Below are 13,116 nucleotides of genomic sequence, written 5' to 3' on the forward strand. Positions count from 1 at the left end.
TTGTACGAGCGAATGCAACTTGCAGAGACGATACGCCAATGAATATCGAGGTATCTCATGGATGTCATACTGATAATAAGACGATACAAAACAATCTATACGACCACGTACAACCTGCTCATACCTCTCTTTGGTCGATCCGAACACTTAGATACCTCTATACCCTTATCCCGTGGAAGAAGAAAGTAGACGAAAATGCCTGTTCCTTGGGAGGTGAGCGACTCTTCTCTTCTCGGATACGTCCCATATGAAATGCTAATGGGTATATTGTTCTTGATAAGGCCTTAATTCCTTTTGGTATGTTCAGCTAGTTCATTGAAGGCCACAAGAGTGATGATAGCTGATTTGCAGGATTTGATGATAGGTCTATTGACTGTCATGTTTGGAGCTACCGGTACTTTGTTCAACACAGCCAAGAGGTTAACGAATGATGGAAAGGTGAGGCAATTGGTCCCAGTGCCGATGACCATCCTGAGATGGCTGGCTTGTAGAAGGACTTGAGTGGTCAAGCTGATTTCTATGAATGCTGTAAATCCACCATAGCCACCACGTTACAACCTCGATTCATGGGAGACAATGATGATGGAACGGGATAGGAGATTGACTGGATCGTTACGAGGACAAAGTGTGAGTGGTGGTCCTTCTCCTTCTTCCCTCAAAGTAATAAAGAGAATTTGATATTCACTGGATCCACAAGTTGTTGGTCCTGTTAAGTGCTGAAAACGGACAGTCAACTATTGATGGTTTGCTGATCATCCATCTATTTGATCACATTTTACAGACCGACCCTATCGCTCCGAAGGAATTCGCTACCAACTCAGTATGGGATACGGAGAGAGTACATTAGATAGATCATACGGGAATATGCAGCATGGTACATTGACGTGTTGCGATGGTCCGACGCCAAACGTCCGGTTTTGATCGGTATCGACTTTCACTGATGATGTTCTAATCGATTTATCTAACTGACACTCTCCCTAATCAATTGGTCATATCTGATCATGATGATACCTCCCATCAATCCCATTATCACTTTCAGTCACAGTACCTACACTACTGATCTGCTTTTCATCTTAGGAAAACAAGTAAACCGAGTTACAACCACACAACCCTCTTGACTTGAAAGCCATCGTTCTCTGGCATTGAATGTTTTATCAATTTCAGCGATCGATGATCTCAAGAAACTGAGAAATGGTTATGGAAATAAATGTTACCAAGTCCGACGTGTTTGAGCGATGGTATACTACCTTTCATCGTCCTGGAGAATCTTCCGGCAAGTTGATCCTTTCAATACAAGTGGGAATTGTAAGACCGATTACCCATAAATCAGATGAACTGTCTCTGCTAACTATCGAAAGATACCTATACGAGTTCACAAAGGTTTTCCAATCCGACATTGTAAGACACGTCAATCGTCATAATCTTCCAATTGCATATACCACTCTCCTAACCTATCATGTTATCCAATACCAAATCCAATTTATCAATTTCAACCTCGTCTTCCACTTCCATCCCATGGTCTCATCAAAGTCCCACTCCCACCAGCGCTATCGAGAAAATCTTTTCCTCATTGGATAAATCAATCACTTCGCTCATATATGATTTACAACTAGACGAGAGAAGTAGACCTCGTCCTAAGGCTGGGACAATGTGGCCTACGGATGTTGATATTGTTGTAAGAAGGTATCAACCTACTTTGGATAGTATCACCGAGAGTGAGAAACCCAGTGCATATCGAGTAAAGAAGCAGGAACAAGGGGAAGAGGAGGATTGGAGGGAATTTCTGGATGGGATGGGAGTAGCTCATACGATTGGAGTACTTTGATCCTTTCTATTCTCTTTTGGGAATGTCTTGAATGGTTTGTATATGAATGAACAGTTGCAATATGTATGTATACGCTTCAATGAATGTTGATGTTTCACACAGAGACTATTCTATTGGGTGTTTAATGGTAATGGCGCAAACGCATATTTGGGGACCATGCAATGAGACCACCTTTGTATCTATCATATACGAGCAGTTCGTGAGAGTCTATCAATGCATCATGCATCTCTGATCTACGCTCGTACCTCCTGTCCAGCCGCAGGTCTAACATCATCCAACACGGCCCCATCCAACCTCCTACTCAACTCGTCAACTTCCTCTGCCTCTCTACCTAGAACAACATCCTTGGCTCTACCTTCATCTTTCACATCTAACTCTACTATCGGATTAGGTACAGGTCGAGCATAAGACGGAGAGGCTAGATTATCGTGCGATATCTTACCGAGTCGAGGGGAGGAGGATAGAGTGATGAATTCCGTTTGTAAAGGGAGACGAGCTTGGGCGAGTTTTAGTGCTGAATGAGTTTAATAAGGAAAGGGTGTGTTAGCTGATATTGCAAGTTAAATGGGATGGTAATGTTCTTCCTGAGGTGATCATCACTTTTTCCTCCTTTTATGACTGATTTCCAACCGAGCATCATCATTTATATATTTCTGTGACGATAAATTCCAAAAGAGATTCTAGAAAGTCATTTTATCCCGATCCTGGATGATAATCATCATCCATCTCTTCGATATCCCCTCTCAATCGCAAACGCTAATCACTCATCTTTTTCACTCCTCACCAACCACCCAAAATCAGGTATGATCAAGGTTCACTCACCAGCTTTGGCAATTTCCTCCCTTATCCCTCCACCTCCAATCTCCATGATAACCTTCCCTGGACTAACTCTACAACTCCAATATTCGAACGACCCTTTTCCTTTACCCATACGCTGTTCGTTACCTTTCACACATACTGGGATATCTGGGAATACCCTCAGGTACATCTGAGCACCTTTAACGGGTTTGATCTTTCTTCGGACGGCCATTTGACATGATGATAGTTGAGCTGCGGAGATTCGGACGGAGGAACATGCTCGGAGACCGTAGGTTCCATGATGCAGGGTAGTACCTTTTAGTGAGCCTCCCTATAGTAGCGGAAGAAGATAATGTCAGTCAATGTGCCTGCCAGTATTGGGCAATTTATGGTATGCGCCTCTGTGAATTATTTATTGGACTGCAGATTGAGTAACGACCTACAATAGGTATTTGAGTCTATGTAAACAGTGAAACGTCAGCTTATATCCTAACCAGCGAAGAAGCTATTATCTCACCCCTGGAGCACCTTTCGCAGCTTTCTTATATTTCGTCCTCTTCGGTGCTAATTGACCTCTATACCTCACTTGCTGTATCGACGCTGTGGGTGGTTTGGGGAAGAGAGGGAGGGTGAATCGCGATGATGATGCGATGGAAGATGGACGCAGGAGGGAAGTTATTGATCCGATCATCGTGTTTCAGGTATCTTAGCTGTGACTGAGTGCTATGAGATGAGTCAGAGATGATCTATGTATATGGAGAGAGGTGAGGATGAGTATTAATCAACTTGAACTTTCAGAAATATCACGATGGTTACAGTTACGGTACCACGTTTCGGGTATTTTCGGCGTTTTGAGATAGTGGTGACGGATTCCACTTAGCATCCATCTACCATCTTCACCACTCCTGGGTCGTACAAAGCAACAATGTACACAATACTTCCTCAACTCACCCTTACACATACTACCTAACCTACCTCAACCACCCCTCGGAAACACTCAAAAATGTCCTACAACATCGCAGGTCGAGCTATCAAGGTGGGTACGGTCTCTTTCTGAACATACAACCATGGCTCTGTCGCATGGAATGGAGACATTTCGGCCGGTATGGAAGAAGTCAAATAGGACATATGCTGACTTTGCTATGCACATTTCATCATAGAACGAATACCTGTAAGCGTCCATCTCCTCATCTAAGAACGAAGAAATTACGGCGAGGATACGGAGAGAAGAGATGCTGACCAGGAACCTCCTTATTCCCATTAACTTCTTGACTTAAACCAACCAATATTATCGAACCGCCCCTTTTCCCTTCTTCCTTCTAACCGATCACTCGTCCTATCACGCTCGCAGCGTTCTCGGCACCATCGCTGCCACCGTCGGTATAGCCGTCTCATCAATGGGTGGAGGTGATAAATCATCTTCTGGATCCGCTCCCGTACCTGTAAAAGAGGATAAGACTATCACTGGTGAGACTCCCGAAGAAGAGGATTTGTGAGTGTTGCGTTTCTCTAGATGGTTTTGAAATTGCAGACAGGGTTTTTGAGCCGAAGTTTGGCAGAAAAAGAAAGGTGGAGCGAAAGAGATGGTGGAATGGAGTGGGGAACATCCTTTGATGATCGGTAAATCCCAGTGAAAATTAAGGCGAACGCCCGGTCTAGTTCGGTAGCTTTTTCGTTGGAGAATGAGATAACTGTCGTTCTCATTCTGGTCATCGTGGAATTTCTTCCATCGCAATCAAACTGAAAGATGTATCCCCTCGGCTGACTCACTTATTCCACTCGCAGCATCAGACAATTCGTCGCCGAAGCCGAAGGATCAGACAAGAAGCATTAAATGGTATCTTATATTTAGAGATATATGCGAGGGGTGAAAAAAATATGCATTTGCATTGAACAGATCGAATACTGAATACTACATCAGACGTCTTCAGTCTTCTTAAAACCACCTCACGCACAAATTACTGTTCTAATCGAAACATTGATCCGATCATCGGTATATTCGAGTACTACTTGATCACCTGTAGATCACCAACTCCCTTCTCATTTAATCGAACTCAACGCCATCTTACTTCTTCTGTTCACTTTCCTGAGGTTTAGGTCCCGCCAACATCCCTAAGATGGATCCTTTCATCTCTGCTATTTGTCTTTGCTTATCTTCTTCAATCAATCTACACAACCAAACAACGTCAGCTGGATTCAATACTACGTAACACTTGAAGTACCAGCTCACTTCTTGAACTCGTCAGCGTGCTCAGCCCAGTACTTCTGTTCTTCCTGATATATTTTTTGAGCTTGGGCACGTTTCTGTTCGAGGTATGTCATAGGTTGATTAGGTCTCGTTGAGCCGGACTGTTCACATCCAATTAAGCATGTAGGATAGTGTTAGCGTTGCCTGAAGACCACTCTCGATATTTATTCACTCACCGCCGCAACACTTCCAAACATACTACTCAACCATCCACTTCCCGCTCCACTGATGGCAGAAGGGTGCATCCTCTCCCAATCTTCTATAGCTTTCTGTTTCGCCTCTGCTTCTTTCTTGGCATATTCAACGGGAATGTTCTTTCCCTCATAGGCTTTGAGGATCGGTCGCACATCGGCAGGGTTGAATATACCGATAGCTAGGTAATTCACAAGTCAATATCAGTACTAGAAGGATTGTGAAGATTTATATCCAAGTTGATCTTGCTCACATTCCAAGAAGGGAATCATCTCCACCAAACCTTTGTCCCTAGGTTCACCATTCCAAGGTTTGATGATAATTGAATTTTCAGGTTGAAGTTCGGCATGTTCAGGGTTGGTATCTAGTAGGATGACTTTCGACAGATCTCGATTGAGGTAAGATAAATCCTATACCAGTCGGGTTTCACAATCAGCTAGTTTCAACATAGGAAAGACGAGTGGGTGGGGAAGCTAACCTTTACGACCTTTCCGTTAACGTATCTGGTGGCTTCTCTGAATAATCGATAAGGCAAATAAGCTTGGTAGGGATCCAACTTTTCAGCTACTGCTGCAGCAGTCTATATGTAAATTATTCTCGTAAGCTTAACTTCTTTTCTGCCGAAAAGGTGGTGTACTAGCTTACATAGAGTGGTGCAGAACTGAATAACACGATCTCGTAGAATTGCGATAAATAACCTAGGAAGTAATCTACACCAGGTCTCTTGGCGGTTTTCCATCCTGATGCTCTCTGAAACATGATAATACATCAGCTAGGACGTTCCTCGGTCGTTGAGTGGAAGCTAGTTGACTCACATCCCATGATGAATGTACCAGCAATCCTTCCAAGTCGATGACTAGTGTGTAAGGTCTTTGATGAGGAGGTGGTAAAGGATCAGGAAGAAGGGTTTTGAAGGCTGGTTTGTTGAAGTACTATAATCGTCAAGTACCATAATCGTCAACTATATTTCCACGAGATATCACGATTAGTCTGAAATCTATTGAACTCACATCGAATATCTCAGATATGTTGTTGGTAAATTTGGTCACTATCCCCTCCTGGTTCTCTGGTGTAGATCCAGTCGCACCCTATTATCCGCACATATCGCACACACAACATTAGCATCGACTCCCTATGATACTTCGAAATAGCCCGTAGGGAAGGTGTTTTAGTTTTGGACCCACCTCATCACTTGATTTAGTCAATACCGCCGCAATCCCACCGACAGCCAACGCAGCATAACCATACCTTATCCAAACCCTCCTAGTCTTCTCTGCAGAAGTCTTATCTTCTCTTTTACCCGCTCCTGTCCTCTTCTCCCTTTTCTCCGACTCACTTTCCGGTTCCGCAATGGACGCCTGAGCTTCCGGGTCAATATCCAACGAAGGAAGTTTGATCTTACTGTAATCTGTAGGTAATTCCTCTGCCGCAGCTTCAGGGGTAGGTGGTTCGAGAGGTACTCCAGTTGCAGGTTCTGCTTCCGCTTCAGGAGTTGGGGTCGCAGTACTTGCTTCTGTAGCTTTAGGAGGAGAATTACCTTCAGGTTGAGGGGGTGTTAGAGGTACACCATCTGCACCTGCTTCAACTTGCGTGGGAGTAGGACCAGCAGCGGTATTCTTAGGTGGAGTGGTTCCACCAGGAGAAGAAGTGATAGGTTCGAATGGTTTAGAGGTTGGTATATCCTCTGGGACAGTTGGTGGTCTCTCTGCAGGAGATGGTTGATCGTTGGAAGAAGGAGGTTTGGGTGGTTTGGGATTAGAAGATCGGATTTTGATGAGAGATGGGGTTGTAGTGGAAAGGGGTCGAGATCTGTATGACCTCAAGGCTGGGGTAAGTAGTCTTGAAGCTGATTGACGTAGCATCTTGCTTTGAATCTGCTTTAGATTGACAAGACCAATATTGGATGTGTATGTGTTGGATGGTGGAATAGGAATGACGATGATGATGATGATCAGAGCCAGAGAGGAAGGAACATTTCGAACATTTCACGCATTACTCGTGTTTACGTAAGACCACCAGCAAGTGGCAACCATCAAAGTCCGAATATAGTGTGTGAGTGTCTTCTAACGACTTCTGGGTGAACAAACAGCTAATAACTGAATTGAGACCGGACAGCAACAGTCGATCTTTGTAGTTCAGAAGTACAGTGCGGCTTAACTTCACACGAAGCGCATCGAGGATAATAGGATACCAAGGGAGATGTTCATAAAGGGATGATATGCAAATTCTCCACCGCGCACTTCTTGTTGGAGCCTGTATGATTCTGTTTCCGGATATGCATCGTTCTCTCTTCATGCACAAATATGAAATAGTCGATACATATGTGTCGGCATGCATCATACTTAGCATCTCTCCAGGACCACTGCTATACCCTGTCCACCACCTATACAAGCGGCACCCAAAGCCCACTTCTTATCGAGTCGATGGAGATTATGAGTAAGATTGGCGAGGATCCTGCGAGTCATAACAATCAATGTCAGTACTCCCTCAAATGGATTCCAGAGCGTAGGTCGTGATATAGCTCACCTCGCACCACTCGCACCTAATGGATGACCCAGAGCAATGGCCCCACCAAACATGTTGGTCTTTTCAGTCGGTAATTCCAATTCCCTTTGTACAGCTAACCATTGAGCTGCGAATGCCTACAATTATCCTTTAGCTGTATTCCATTCCTCAATGCATACTGAACTAACTCACCTCATTGACCTCAATAATATCCATATCACCTATTGTCTTACCAACCTTCTCCAAGGCATTTCGAACAGCTACGACAGGACCTATACCCATAATTTCAGGTTCACATGCACTCCAACTGTACGCTGCGATCCTAGCAAGGGGCTTCACGCCGTATCTCTGCAGGGACGATTCGGACATCACGATGTTGGCTGCTCCTCCATCACATATACCTGATGCATTACCGGCAGTGACTACTCCGGTCTCCTTGATGAAAACCGATGGCAGTTTCTGTAAGGATTGAATGGAAGTTTGAGGTCGGGGATGTTCATCTGCTTCGAGCGTTTGAGGTACCCCTTTAACAGGTTTCAACTTGACTGGTACCAACTCGCCTGAGAAAGCTCCAGCAGCGAGGCCGGAGGCATATCGTTGTTGTGACATTAAAGCGAAATCTGAACATTCCACGAATGAGCTAATGCACCTCTATCGGGGTTAGTATAGTATTTTGAGCTGAACTGACTATCACATTCTTCCCTTGTTATTCCGTATTTCTTAGCTAAGTTCTCGGCCGTGACTGATGTAATGAGATATGTCAGCTGCCGCTCTCCAAGAGATTGAGCTCAGCTCACCTCCCATGGGGGTTTTGACACCTCCAGGATTTTGATCCACCAAAGCGGCGGCGAGGGAATCTTCCAACTTAAGGTCAACTCCATACTTTGTTCCGTATCTGAGTTGAAATGGTCAACTGAGCATCTCAGAGCCTGTCAACAAATAGCCCCATGAGACGATACATACCTAGAGAGACCTGACATCGTAAAAGGACTCATGCTCATTGCTTCAGCACCACCTGTCAGACATACGTCTGCTTCTCCTAGGGAGATATGTTGAGCGGCTGTTATAGCAGCTTGGAATCCTGATCCACATAATCTGTAGGAGATGAACCATGTCAGTGATCAGAGGATCATGCAGGTTCAGGACTTACCTGTTGAGAGTCAAGGCAGGTACAGTAGGCCCCAGTCCCGATAAATGTCCTACATGTCGTGCGAGGTATGGTGTAGAGTTATCGGACTGTGAGACATTACTGACCATGTAAGGATGTTGAAGATGTCAGCTGAGCCTAGTCCGTGAACTCTTGCACCAGCTCACCCGAAAAACACTTGATCTACTTCCACACCTGAAGGCAATTCCGCCAAAGCTGCTTTACCCGCTAGACCACCTAATTCAGACGCCTTGAGCTCTTTGAGTCTTGTCGGAAAAACTTTTGTCAGTCAAATGTACTGGAGAGGAGCTTTGAGAGCATGACACGATACTCACTTTCCTCCATAGGCCCCGAAAGGCGTTCTCTTGGAAGATACGATATACGATTCCACTTTAGGGATATGGGACGCGAGAAGACGAGATGACGGTCTCATGGTTGATGTTGGGGTATGGAACAGGTGAATGTGACTACACAAGTGAAATATATATACAGAAGTAGAAGATAGAATGGCTGATAAAGCAAGAGTGTCTGCTATCTATCTTCTGACTGGTATTGGATTGAATTGAATTGAATTGAATTTGGAACAGACGAGTGTCCACAGTGGTATCGTTGATCAGCGCTTGAGATGTTAAACAAACTCGTAATAGCACCGGTTATACTACGCTGACCTACAACCGGGATGGTTTAAAATGGCATACCATTTTAAGACACGCAGAGATCCCAATGCCAGGTGGAGGTCATCGGTGGAGGTCAGTGAATAATAGCCCGGGACGCTCATCACCGAAGTGTCCATATATACGTGCTCAACCTCATCTCGATCACTATCACTCTAGCTTATCGATCGTATCCAACCCATCTTAGTCCACCAGTAATACATTATTTGTAGGATCTGTGAGATAGGTAGTAGTGAGATATAATCAGAATGAGCGACGACCTACATCCCGATCTAGACGAATTTTACGATACAGTCGCAGGAGACGAAGACCAATGGGTCGATGAAGATGATGGAGGCAATTACCAAGTCTATATCGATCCAGATGATTTCTTCGGTGAAGAAGATGATGAGGAAGATGATGATGGGGATTACATATTCGAAGATGATATAGGAGAGATAGATGATGAAGATGAAGACGAAGTAGGAGAATCAGATGAAGATATGGGAGATGCAAGGTTGGTAATCGATAATGAAGATGATGGGAGTGCAGCTGCACTGGCAGAGATGCAAAATCTCTTACAGCGTCGTAGAGCTCAAGAGCTAGTTGATGAATTGCAAATAGAAGATCCAGAAGGTAATTTGGATATATCGACTTTGTTACAGAATCTAATAAGAAGAGGTATCGTCACGACTGGTAGGCCAAGTGGGAATATCTCAAGTGGTCTACGGGGACAACAGGAGGAGTGGAGGAGAAGGGAAAGAGAAAGGAATGATCCGAAATGGAAAGCACCTAAAGAATCTCAAGCTGCTGGGTTGGAACTGTTGAGATCTGGTGAATTTGGGAGAGTAGGTCAATGGAGGATACCAGGAAAGAAAAGACCGAGAGTTACCAGTGGTTGGATGAATGGCTGGACAGGGCCAAAGAAAAATGTGAGTAATGTTCACTCCATTACCCAGTCTGAAGAAATCATACTCATTTGTCGGGATGCCTTGGTAGTCGCCTCACTCTCACGCAATCGTACCGAATACACCTGGAACGATAGTTGCTTCTTATCCTGCTGTGCCATATGTAGGTCAATTTGCAAGGGAGGACTATTCATTGTTTTGTGAGTAGTTCATGCCTCTTTGGTCGACGCCATGTCCTCGGTTCCATTTCATTTGGGTCTTTTTGGATGTTGCTAGTATGTTGCAATAACTAACAGTCGGTTGTTCAGATACTGCCACACAGTACTTCACCCTTCATCTGTACTCCATGAACGAATCGCGCAAGAACCGAATTGGCTATACCGCCAATTCGAGAAAGAGATCGAGAACATCGAGATCTCCTACGGTACCTACTCTTGCGATTGGGACCCCGGCTGCTGCTGCTGCAGAAGAAGAAGAAGAAGAGGAAGATGAGGATGAAGACGATGATGACTATGAGACTGAAGAATCGGATGATCACGGTTATTCATGGGGTAGAGGAGGTCAGATAGTATCTGAAGATACCAGTCTGAAGAAGATCAAGAAGGTTCAGGGTGTTGAAGGGTCTTGGACTGTCACGGATTGTGATGCTGATAGGAAAGGTGAAAAGTGAGTTGCACCATCAGCTGCATCTTCAGGTCTCCACTCAGAGCTGGTGTATGTCTTTTTGGTGTGAACATATACTGACGCTGTACTTTTTTGCTGTAGGATGATCTATTCCTCGATCACGCCTTATGTACATATGCTCTACACGGCCGAATCGGATCAAGAGCATATCGAACTGGATTTCTCAAGTACAAGGAGGAACGACAGGTTTGGATACGACAGGTTCGGTGTGAGTTGGATATGGGTCTTCATTAAAAATGCTGTTTTCTCGTTCTGCCGAGATGTCTGGGCTGATTAAGTTGACGTCCGGTATCTTGGCAGATCTGGAGTATAAGGTTCTCGGCCGACGGTAAAGAAGTGGTAGCTGGAGCTAGTGGAGGTAAAATCATGGTTTACGATATTGATGCTCAGAGGAGGACTTTGGCTGTTAGTGGACATCAAGATGATGGTGAGTTGATGACCCGATCTGCATTTCATCAAGGAGGATGCCACCCATGTGGCATTGCTGGAGTCATATAACATCTTCGTTGCTGACCAACATCATGGATGCGCATTCATAGTCAACGCCGTATCATTCGCCGACGAGTCATCGACCAATATTCTGGTGTCAGGTTCTGATGACGGTTACGTGAAGATATGGGATCGACGATCTTTATCTTCCTCTACACCATCTGGTATACTTGTAGGTGCCACTGAGGGAATAACGTATACTTCACCTAAGGGTGATGGAAGGTATATAATTGCAAATTCAAAAGATCAAGCTGCCAGATTATATGATTTGAGAAAGATGAGATCGCCTAATGAGTTTGAGGGAGAGAAAGATGCGGTGATTAAGTACGGTCAACAGAGATTTGATTGTAAGTTCTATACAATTCAGATGTTTGGTCCAGAATGGTCGGAGAAGCTTATTGAACCTGTTTTTACTCTATCCTTCAGATCGATCAATGCAATACCCTCGACCTAATCGATTGGCACATCCCAAAGACTGCTCCATAATGACTTTCCGAGGACATAGTGTACTGCGTACTTTGATCCGATGTCATTTCAGTCCTAGGGAATCGACGGGACAGAGTTATATTTACTCTGGAAGGTGAGTTCATAGCTTCAGTTAATCATTGTGACTCATAAGTGGTGAGCTGATGTATGTGCGGCTTGTAGTGCTGATGGACTAATACATATCTGGTCACTAGATGGACGAGGTGAGTCAGCTGTAAACTCCGTGAGATGTGCGAATGTAGCTGATTTGAGGATACTGAAATTTTAGTTGTTCAAGGTAGATATATACATATCACTGAGTGTTAAATCTACATTTGCTGATGTGGAGTGTCTACAGTACTAAACCGAGGCGAAGCTCTCCCCTTAAAACAACAAGGCGAATACACTGACCCCTCCGCCTCCGATCCACCTCTCCCCTCATCAGCTCGGAGGAATCTTGATCAACCTTATTCATCATACGGAATGGGATTCACCGTTCGGGATGTCGCATGGCACGGGTACGAACCTACGTTGATGTCTACCTGCTGGGAGACGAATGGACATTATAGAGCGGGTGGAAACGTGGCGAAACATGAGTGGAAAGGGTTGGGTAAGAATGGATTGAGGAGGTTGGAAGATTGGGTGGAGAAGAAACGGTCAGAAGTGGAAGAGACGGAGAGGATGCCTGGCTGGCTTGGGATCGTAAGTGATTGGGATATGTAACCGTTGTTCATGATACAAGACAAAGAACAGAGAAGATAGATGGAATATGACTAGGTTGTAGAATTATATTACGAGTAAGGCCCGCTGTAAATGATTCATCTGTATCCCTCCTGTCAGACTACCACTACATTGCCTATGTATACCCTACTGTATGATGTTTCCCCAAAAGATTGATTAACATATACAGATGTACATGCATTGATTATATGCTGTATGCCAAGAAGACAGCATTGTGTCACACGTCATGGTGTGTGTTCCAGATCAAAGGTTCAAGGGGTTAGTCGATGTGCTTTCCCTTATAGAATAGGTCAGTGCCACTCTATACTGTCGTCATATCCACCTTTAGACCGTCCCTCATCTGGCGTCACATCCATCAGACATGAAAACGACCAGGAAACCTTTCACACGACCTATATGTGGTGGTGCATTCGTCGGAGTATATGTATATATATAAGATAGATACTATCTTCTATTTTCAT

At 44.5% G+C, this 13,116-nt stretch overlaps 7 protein-coding genes across 7 annotated transcripts; 4 read left to right on the plus strand and 3 right to left on the minus strand.

Annotated features, from left to right (window-relative positions):
- Positions 1-195: 195 nt before the first annotated feature.
- Positions 196-847, plus strand: L199_002434 (uncharacterized protein; the record flags this gene model as incomplete). The annotated part of the gene is made up of 5 exons (XM_064888178.1): positions 196-213; positions 282-297; positions 365-438; positions 544-627; positions 782-847. The coding sequence occupies 5 exons, from the start codon at positions 196-198 to the stop codon at positions 845-847; spliced, it is 258 nt and encodes an 85-aa protein (XP_064744250.1).
- A 609-nt stretch (positions 848-1,456) lies between these two features.
- L199_002435 (uncharacterized protein) lies at positions 1,457-1,825 on the plus strand (the record flags this gene model as incomplete). Its single annotated transcript, XM_064888179.1, has 1 exon — positions 1,457-1,825. One exon carries the CDS (start codon positions 1,457-1,459, stop codon positions 1,823-1,825), a length of 369 nt encoding a protein of 122 aa, XP_064744251.1.
- Positions 1,826-2,058: 233 nt separating this feature from the next.
- Positions 2,059-3,314, minus strand: L199_002436 (ribosomal protein L16; the record flags this gene model as incomplete). Its single annotated transcript, XM_064888180.1, has 4 exons — positions 2,059-2,339; positions 2,648-2,954; positions 3,067-3,081; positions 3,141-3,314. 4 exons carry the CDS (start codon positions 3,312-3,314, stop codon positions 2,059-2,061), a joined length of 777 nt encoding a protein of 258 aa, XP_064744252.1.
- Positions 3,315-3,626: 312 nt separating this feature from the next.
- L199_002437 (uncharacterized protein) lies at positions 3,627-4,457 on the plus strand (the record flags this gene model as incomplete). Its single annotated transcript, XM_064888181.1, has 4 exons — positions 3,627-3,659; positions 3,784-3,794; positions 3,975-4,115; positions 4,409-4,457. The coding sequence occupies 4 exons, from the start codon at positions 3,627-3,629 to the stop codon at positions 4,455-4,457; spliced, it is 234 nt and encodes a 77-aa protein (XP_064744253.1).
- A 231-nt stretch (positions 4,458-4,688) lies between these two features.
- Positions 4,689-6,925, minus strand: L199_002438 (uncharacterized protein; the record flags this gene model as incomplete). The annotated part of the gene is made up of 9 exons (XM_064888182.1): positions 4,689-4,791; positions 4,854-4,972; positions 5,048-5,244; positions 5,317-5,473; positions 5,542-5,643; positions 5,709-5,813; positions 5,879-5,995; positions 6,074-6,151; positions 6,248-6,925. 9 exons carry the CDS (start codon positions 6,923-6,925, stop codon positions 4,689-4,691), a joined length of 1,656 nt encoding a protein of 551 aa, XP_064744254.1.
- Positions 6,926-7,405: 480 nt separating this feature from the next.
- On the minus strand, positions 7,406-9,148 carry L199_002439 (uncharacterized protein; the record flags this gene model as incomplete). The annotated part of the gene is made up of 9 exons (XM_064888183.1): positions 7,406-7,517; positions 7,590-7,705; positions 7,761-8,188; positions 8,257-8,310; positions 8,366-8,463; positions 8,532-8,663; positions 8,719-8,817; positions 8,883-8,981; positions 9,051-9,148. 9 exons carry the CDS (start codon positions 9,146-9,148, stop codon positions 7,406-7,408), a joined length of 1,236 nt encoding a protein of 411 aa, XP_064744255.1.
- A 489-nt stretch (positions 9,149-9,637) lies between these two features.
- On the plus strand, positions 9,638-12,637 carry L199_002440 (uncharacterized protein; the record flags this gene model as incomplete). The annotated part of the gene is made up of 9 exons (XM_064888184.1): positions 9,638-10,300; positions 10,368-10,476; positions 10,585-10,942; positions 11,042-11,168; positions 11,261-11,387; positions 11,500-11,796; positions 11,876-12,029; positions 12,098-12,138; positions 12,273-12,637. 9 exons carry the CDS (start codon positions 9,638-9,640, stop codon positions 12,635-12,637), a joined length of 2,241 nt encoding a protein of 746 aa, XP_064744256.1.
- Between the last annotated feature and the right edge of the window lie 479 nt (positions 12,638-13,116).

Source organism: Kwoniella botswanensis, chromosome 1 (genome assembly GCF_036426115.1).
Source record: "Kwoniella botswanensis chromosome 1, complete sequence".
Lineage (NCBI taxonomy): Eukaryota > Fungi > Basidiomycota > Tremellomycetes > Tremellales > Cryptococcaceae > Kwoniella > Kwoniella botswanensis.